Source organism: Adiantum capillus-veneris, chromosome 20 (assembly GCF_014529385.1).
Source record: "Adiantum capillus-veneris isolate H3 chromosome 20, ASM1452938v2, whole genome shotgun sequence".
NCBI classification, from domain to species: domain Eukaryota; kingdom Viridiplantae; phylum Streptophyta; class Polypodiopsida; order Polypodiales; family Pteridaceae; genus Adiantum; species Adiantum capillus-veneris.
The window spans coordinates 145,105,486-145,114,591 of NC_140950.1; the positions used below are offsets into that span (position 1 = coordinate 145,105,486).

Below are 9,106 nucleotides of genomic sequence, written 5' to 3' on the forward strand. Positions count from 1 at the left end.
ATCTAAAGGGGTGGGTGGGGTTTTTTTTTTTTTGGGGGGGGTGTTGGGTGACGACAACTATTTAGCTTCCCCTTGGTGGGTAAGTCATGATTTCGTTAGGATTTGAACCAAATTTTTTATTATGATTTGAACAAAAAATTGAGTGATTTTGATGATTGCTTTGCATGTAATTTGAACCGTGACTTTTAGCATCTTGTAGTTTTAGATTGCTAGATAATATATTCATCACTCAAAAGCTGCCATATCGAACCTTTATTAGTTAATATGCCATTCAAAAAAATAAGGTTAATTAATAGCTCACAAGTTCAAAGAATAGAATCAAAAGGGGAGTTGCTTTTAAAGCTTGGTGGATACCACTGTAATAAGCCACACAAAAAGATATTTCAAGAAGGTGCTCCAGGCACTCAAAACAACCTGAATCAATTGCATTTTGGGGTTAAATTTCAACAACACCAAAAGACTCTACTAACATCAGGGGACAGATTTGTGCTACTTAAGTGGTCATTAGCATCATAATCAAAACAACTTGAATCAATTGCATTTTGGGGTAGTTTCAACAACACCAAACCAAAAGACTCTACTAACATTAGGGGACAGATTGGTGCCACTGAGGTGGTCATTAGCTGTCAACATGGCACAAATCACAGTTTGAGCCATCTATAATACACTTTCATATGAGCATGTCATCATCATTTGCATGTTGTCTTGATAAATTGTGCTCTCATATCCAAGTTTGTAGCGTAAAATTCTCGGTTGAAAATGACAAATATAGGTTATGATTGCATAGGTGTCTAATTAGCTGGCCTTGAACAAATCAGTGCAACTTTCACATGAAATTTCCTTTCAAAACAGAAAAGAAATGCGAAGGGCAGGCCAAAAAACGGGCAGCGTAATGTCGTCAGCGAGTTTGGAAGGTACTTCCAAGGAGTGAAAGCCATCAAGCAAGACAGGCCGACTGTATGGTGCTGTGGTTTTCACGATTACCCCAATCAGAGAAGCTGATAATCTGACTTTGATGATGAACACTAAGGCTAACGGTGACGCAGCAGAGATCTTCTGCGATCGGGCACCTACAGATCAAGCAGAAGGAAACCCTAACCATACAGGCGTCTTATAGACATTTTCAGCGATTGAGCTGCTGGGAGACCCCACTTCAAGGGCATAGCGGGAGTTCTCCAATCATATGCCCCACTACTCCTGGCCAACAGTCTCATAACATCGGAAACATGATCACACGAGCTAATCTTGCAGAACAACTCAGAGATTATCAGCTCCGCTCACAGCAAAACTGGGCCAGCCTCTCCTTCTTCTCCTCCACAGCCAACATCTCCACCAGGTACTGTTTCAGCTGTATTAAGCTTGTTTTTACAAACAGACTTATGATGCCAGAAATGAAGTTACATCCTGTTGTTCCTTTGATTGCTCAAAATGCTATCAAATCTTCGTAACTGATTCTGCATAGTATTCATTGGAATCGCTACTCTGCAAACCTCCCTTGTAGATATTGTGGAAATGTTGATGTGCCATATTCAAAACTTGGAGAACCATGAAATAGTTTTGGGTTTAGATATGGTGTTAGACAGGCTTGTCAACATTGCTGCTGAACCGGGCATGGTTATTCCATTTGTGTTTGCTACGTAGCAAGAGAAGCCAGGTTTAGCTATGGTTTTAGACAGGCTAGTCAGAATTGCGCTGAACCTGACATATATTTTCCATTTGGATTTTCTATGTGGCACGAGAAGCCAGCATTATATTCTTATGGGGAAGTCAGCAAGTTAAAATTTATTCCATGACTCTTTTTGTTGTACACGCATGCATATTGTGTTCTGTGATATCCCAAGAGATTATGGCGTGCAGAATGGAACGTGAAGGGAACACTCAGTAGTGCTGATTTTGGCATCTGTGAGAGGTTTCAATCAAGTTATATCATCTGTTTGGTATAGTCTTATCATCTATTCTGGCATTAACGAGGTATAAGGTGTCATTGAGTTTGTGCGATGATCTTAAGGATGACATGGTTTTGGGTCTAGCTAAAAGGAGAGAGATGGAATGTGATGCCATTAGATCTCTATGCATTGAGGTCGTACGATGCTCTTAATGATGTCGTGTTTTTGGGTCTAGCTAAAAGGGGACACATGTAATTTTATGCCATTATATTTCTATGCATCGTGATTGTGCAATGCTCTTAAAGATGGTGTGTTTTTTGAGTCGTAGTTAAAAGGAGTTGGATGGAATTTGGTGCGATTAGGCAGAGAAAGTCTTGCTTGTAAATTATGCAGAGATCTATCATTTTGTTAGATTGTGACAGGCTCTAAGTCTTCTGAACAGGGGAGATGCGGCATGGGCAGGTTTGATGGGCCTTCTCTTCCTGCTTCTGCTGATTGTCACGTTCACAGCTTTTCACCTCAGATACAACAAGATAGCTGCATGCTTTCTGCTGATGGCCATGCTCTTACTTATTTCCTTGAAGATTATTCGACACAAAAGGCTGGCCAAGAGGAGGCAACGGAGGATGCTCCTGCCGCTTTCCATGTAAATGGGGCAAGTTTCAAGTCACTTTGACATGGCATGCGATTTATTGGACAGGCATGCCTGAAAGATGACAGTGTATCATGTACATTACCACATAGGGCAAATTCCCCTATAAATTCTTGTCGTGAGGTATGTGAATGACCCTCTCCTGTTGTCAAGAGAAAAATATGTAGAACCACAGAGTGCCAATTTTGTTACAATGACTACAGCAGAGATGTGAGTGCTAAAATGTCCTTTTTGGGAGCCTCATGTATTGGTTGGTCCGTTTCATGCATTGAAAGGTGTGATTGTATTGCGGTTAATGTGGGCTGCAAGTGTGTATAAGCACATTCTGTCAGACTGATCTTGCGAATCGATTGTATTGGAATATCTTGTATTATTATAGGCTTGTTGATTGACGGTCAGATAGTTGTGAGAGACTGAAAGATAATCGTTTACTTTTGTGATTGTTGTTGTTAGCTTGTGCACATTTTTTCTCAGGCTGGCATTGGAATCACCTTTGTTATGGGGCATCAACGATGAATAGTCCTTGCTCAATGTCATTCATCTGAAGGATTCTTCTGTGATGTTTCCAATGCATTTATGCCAATGTTATGGCACTAGCTGGTGGGGTGAAGTACACCTGGTTTTTCTGATGTGGGCAACCATTGGCCGCTACTAGCTTGGTTGTTTCACGTTTGTTTTCACTCTTGTAGTCAATGTCTGGGTGTGATACGAGATTGATGCTGACAACACTACTTACAAGTGCTTGCTTTAGGGTAGTCTTTGAATTGCAGGTTGAAGTTCGCTGTCCTTTGCACTACTTAGGAGAGCGGGGCCGTGCTTTGAGTTGATGGATCTTTTGAAAGGTGCTTGGAACTCATTGTGTCCCTTTGCTATGACAATGTACATAAGATGAGGATGTTCAAACAAGCAAATGCATTCTTCAGAGACAATGGATTTAAACGAGCTATTGTGTTCCACCTTGAATTGTGTATGTGCAAGAAGGATGATGTGTGTTCTGGTAGCTAAAAGTTTGGAGCAAGTTTGTAGGGTGGTCATGTTGTATGTATGTCTAGGGCTGGTTGGGTCTGTGTAAATGGTAGAGCCTTAGTATGTATGTCTAGGACTGGTTGGCATGTGGAAATGGGAGAGCTCCATGCTCTGAGACTCCTCATTGAATGGAGTATAATTGAACTACCACCCTGAGCCTTTTTTGCGTCTAGGTTGTGGTCCCCTTATGTGGCTAGTTTCCGTTCAGGTTCACGACTGGTAAGTTCCATCACTAAATACTATCAAAGGTTCGTTGCATTAACATCAACTAAACCTAGAACACTCCACCAGTAGAACTACCCAAAGCGCAAGGCGACACCAATGATGGTGCCAAATAGGCCAAACAAATGCATCCTTTCTAGGTCAAACAAATGCACCCTAGAAAGGAAGAACTTAAAAACAAGGGAGGGGTGAGTAGTAAGCTACAAGAGGGAGAGGGGGTAGTTGAAGCGATAAAGGTGGGTTAGAAGGAGAATGAAAAACTCTCTCTATAAGGCCGAGGCTTGTACACAAAGATGGAAAATTTGGCAGGTCAGTGGCAACAATGTAAAAGAGGATTTTGGTACATTGAGAGCCTTCAATAGGGTGCAATTCTAACACAAGTGGGTTACACAGCCATGATATATTTAAACTAGTGTTATGATGTAGCTCTAGAGTGGCTTAACTCAAGGTTAGCATGAGACTTGGCATATTGGTTTTGATTGTTGAGATATTAAGCTCAACACATGTACACTTGGATAATTGCTTGCCTACATCTATCACTGCAAAGAGGCAGCGGACACAAGGATTATCATCAATGTTTGTATACCTAGACTTCAACGACATGGTGTACCTATTCCAAGTGATGCCACTTATCTTGCTAGATCACGCACTAGCGGTTTCACTATCATTGTTGTACATAGTCTCTTATAAATTTATATTTTCTATCTTTGTTTGTAGACCTTATCATTTTGTGTAGTGAAGGAGAGCCAGCTTACAGCCTTCATTTGCATTGTGTGGTCTCTTGGTTGCGTGCACGTGTATGCTTGCAATAGCTAACGATCTCTCTCTCTCTCTCTCTCTCTCTCTCTCTCTCTCTCTCTCTCTCTCTCTCTCTCTCTCTCTAGATGGTATCAGAGCCACGTTGTGACCAAGGAATTGTGAGCAAAAGAAGCGATTGAGGCTAAGGGTACAACTAGATTTCTATTTTAGGTGCATTTCAACCTCCATTTTGGAGTTAGAGAGAGGCCACCTGCACAAACACAAAGATTGGCCTCAAATGTCATGTTATGTACAACAATAGTGGGTGTGTTGTTCATAATGTATACAATCGTAGGGATTGCTTTAACCTACTAACAATGAGGCACATTCTTCTCATTCATCATTGCCCTCAGAACTTTTGCAATGTGTGTGTTCTTTCTGCTACAGAGTATACCTACATCAAAGTTAAATTCTATGCTTTCTAAAAAAACTACTGAACCAATAGGAGAATTACTCTCCCCTTATATTTGACCTTTGGCAATATACCTACTTTCTTGTCAGTTTTTTAGCCATAACCTTCAAATTTGAAAGCAAGTAAACATCATGAAGTACATCCATACCCACCTTGTATGATCATCGATGAGTGCAACGTAAAATGTGCATCCGCCCATAGAGGTAGTCTTCGGAGGACCTCACACATCAAAGACACATGTTCTCTTACACGCTTGTTATGAAGAAATGATGCCTTTTCCTCTATTCCAAACTGACAAGCCTCACAAACTTTATGCATTTGAGCCACCTTAAACGTTAGAAAACCTATTGCAAACTTTTGATTTTGAATAATTTTTGACATTTGAACATTTGCATGTCAAATACTCTTATGCAAAACGTCTATGTCTACAAAAACTTCATCTTGAGAGTGAACATGATGTCCACATTTTTACCTTGTGCAACGAACCCTCTACTCTTCTTATATTCTTTTACATACATACCATATAATTGAACCTAACATGAAAATCCTGCTCAATTATTCGCTCAACAGAGAAGAAGTTCTTTGTAGTATTGAGCGCATGCAATATATTAGCCAAATAGTTTACCTTGCCATCTGGCAGACAATGGTATTTTCCTTATGTATGCAATAGGATGTGTTGTATTATCCCTTCTCTCAACATAACTAGGTTTAACCAAAGTTTTAAAATCCCTAAACCATTCACAATGGCTGGTCATACGATTCGATGCACGCAAATCCACAAACCATTGGTTATTACCATAGAGTGTTCATCATATGTTCATACCAAATAGTCTTTTTGGCTCATCTAATCCATGCTTGTACTTGCATAATTTTTTTGCTACCTGCTTCATGGATAGTCACACTCAGTATGGTCTTGACTGCCACAACATCCCTTGCCAATATTCTGCATATTGTTTTTGTAAAAGATTTCTTGACCTCTTTGACTTTTCCTACCTTGGAATTCCTCTTCCACATGTATTTTGCTTTTGATTGTAGAAAACCTACTAATTGTCATGATTCTCGTTTTGAGGTACCAATGGACACTTCCTTGACATGCACTATGTTACCTACCTCTCTTATTGTAGAAGACATGCTCAAAATTACGTGGATCTTGTGAAAATTATTCTTCATCAATGCCCTCCTTGTCCACAATCAACAAGGAGGCAAGATAATGTAAAACCCAAAGTTTCTTGAGTTTAAATATAGGTCTTGTAGTATGCTAGGTCTAAATCCTGCAAGCAAGCTTCCACCTTGTCATTATCATCAACACTGACACTGATAGTTGTAAAGGATTTACATATTTCCTCAATCTTCCAAGCTTAATTAGTCATTCTCAGGCCCATTTTCTTCACAATGTTGAGCTTTGTCTTCCAGTGAAGCTTCGTTGCCTTAGTGTTGATCACATCTAGCAAGACCAAACTTTTCCATGCCTCTTTAGGGGAATTGGCATATTGCGTATGCCCAATAGTGGTATTCTCCACACTAACATACAACCAATGCATGACTTTCCATGCTCCTTGATTACAATCTTTGAAGGATTTTGCTTGTTGAGGAGTAGGATTCTCCTCGAGCAACACTCGTGCGCTTCCTGTTACCTTCAATGTACTCCCAATAACATTTACCCATTAGGAAATTGGTAATTCTAAACTTCCAAGCATGGAAGCTATTCTTGTCTAGCTTCTCACTAACAATAGCATTGATTCCATCATTGTTAGCTACATTGGACCAAAATGAGCTTGTACCTATCACGACATTTGGCCACAAATAAGTTTTGACACAACTTACGTGCATATGTCGGATGAGTTGCACATAAAGTTGGACCCAAAAGTTGAAAAATGTGTATTCATTGGTTAGCCCCTTGAGTAAAAAGGGTAGAGGTGATACAAACCTATGACACGGCAAGTGAGGATGAAAAGGATGTGGTAAAGGATGATCTTGGGATTGATATAAAGGAGAATGTGGCTGCAAAAGATGAAGGTGCACAATCACAGATTTTGGGTGGATTGTAAGGGCCACCTACTTCAAGTCATACTCAGAATCCACAAATTGGCAAGTTACATAAGAGAGTGAGTCTTGCAAGTTCATCAAATGTATAAAAGAAATGGAAAAAAAAGGTTGACGATGCCCCAAGGATGCCAAATTTTATATGCACAATAGAGGCCGTATGGCTATCATGAAAGCATTATGGCTACCATGAAAACAATATGCATTAGATATGTTGTCAAAGTTTTTTATGGATGATCATAAGCCGATTGCAATACCATTGGATCAAAATTGAAGGAGCGATATTATGCGCTTGAGAATGCCACCATATACAAGAAGATTGTGGGTAGCTTAATCTACTTGAGAATCTAATGACCATATTTCATTTACGCAGTGGGGCTTGAAAGCTAGTTTATGAAACTTTCCATGAAGCCACCCTTGGATGCAATGAGGCACACATTGCGCTATGTTATTGCTACATTAGATGAGACACTCTTTTATGAGGTTGGCATGGAGGTGCAACTCTATGGTTATAAAGATGCAAATTGGTCCGATAGTTTATTTGATTTGGATAACAAAAAGTTCACATTTTTTTTTGGGGAATGTTGCTATCACAAGGACCTGTAAGCCTCTTTTAGGCTTTCACTTACACATGCAACTTTGTGCTTCAACATTCAGGATGAAATGCTATGTTCATTTTACATTGGATTTTAAGGACCAAGTGATATGATCACTTGGATTTACATGTGGCTTTTGGATTTTGACTTTGGGATGCTCAAAGGCCCATGGTATTGGTTATTGATGATGATACTTTCTCTTTGTCTTTTATGTCCTTCCTTCTTCTCCCTCACTAACCACAATGGCATTGTTGATCTTTTGATTTGGTTTTGATTTGATTTTGATAAACTTTTGTATTCATTAGCCTTGGATTTTAATGTTACATACTCATTGGTCTTGTATATCTCAATGCCCCTGGCAACATCAAGCATGCAAACTTCATTGGTCAAGCATGTATCCTCTTACAACTTGACCTCGACAAAGCATACAACTCGATCCTTTGGTTGTACATAGAAGACATCATGAAAAGCCTCGTCTCTGTCATTTGACTCAGGCCCTAGGAGCAAGCAACCACTCAGAGTTATTGTTCAATAACAGGATTGTGGGTGACTTTGAAGCTAAAAGATCAATCAAACAAGGTTTTCCTCTAGCCCCCTTGTTGTTCGCCATCAGATGTCATTCGTTGGTCACCATGCTAAAGGTAAGTGTTGCAAAATGGGAAATTCAAGGGTTGTCCCTGCCTGATAACAAACAAGACTTGATAAATCTATTCTTCTTGAAATCCAGCCCTGAGGTGATGAGGAAAGCTCTAGAAATTGTTGAAACATTTTCCATAGCCTCTGGAAGTGCAATTTTGAAAAGTCAAGAACGATCTCTCTATCAAAAAATGATTTGCTCAACCCCTTGGAATAGTCAGGAGAGAGTGTCTTAAAAGGAAAGGTCTTTTGCCACCTTCTTGGAGCCCCTCTAGGGGTAGGAATATCGCATAAACAAAGGTTTTAATGGGCTATGGACAAAATTTAGAACAAGATGCAAAGGTGTCAACATGTACTTCTCCCATTCCACAACAGGGTGAAGGTGATAAACTCGCTTATGATGTAGTAGCTGTCCTTTGTAGAAGGGCCTCTCCTCAAAATAGCAAAATGTAGTCGGAAGGAACTCCTTAAACCCGTGAAAAGATTCCTATGGAAAATAACACCAAGGATGTTGTACCCTGGCTATGGGCTAAATGGGAGTGTATTGCTAGACCTAAAGAGCAAGGCATCATTAGGATCCTTGAATCTCTGGTGCATGTCAAAGCCTAGTGTGCTAAATTCTTGGTCTCATTCACCAAACAAGACTAGGCATGGGCCATCATGACCTTGGACTTAGTTGAGAAAGTGAAATTAATTTCCCAAGGGGGCGTGTGGAAAGAGATTGGAGTTCATGACAAACAGATTGCTCCTTAATGGGCATACCTAAAATTGGGATGCTCAATAGGTGAGATGATACAAAAATGCACCAAGAATCAGAGGCACTCGAATGGGGAGA

At 40.0% G+C, this 9,106-nt stretch overlaps 1 protein-coding gene across 2 annotated transcripts; it reads left to right on the forward strand.

Moving 5' to 3' along the window:
* Positions 1 to 834: 834 nt before the first annotated feature.
* Positions 835 to 2,990, forward strand: LOC147433362 (uncharacterized). Of its 2 annotated transcripts, none has more exons than XM_086492952.1 (2): positions 835 to 1,336; positions 2,349 to 2,990. In XM_086492952.1, exons 1-2 carry the CDS (start codon positions 1,227 to 1,229, stop codon positions 2,560 to 2,562), a joined length of 324 nt encoding a protein of 107 aa, XP_086349078.1. In that variant the 5' UTR covers positions 835 to 1,226; the 3' UTR covers positions 2,563 to 2,990. The 2 variants fall into 2 exon arrangements, with proteins under 2 accessions (XP_086349078.1, XP_086349079.1); XM_086492953.1 differs by having other exon boundaries at positions 845 to 1,336; positions 2,329 to 2,990.
* Positions 2,991 to 9,106: the final 6,116 nt, after the last annotated feature.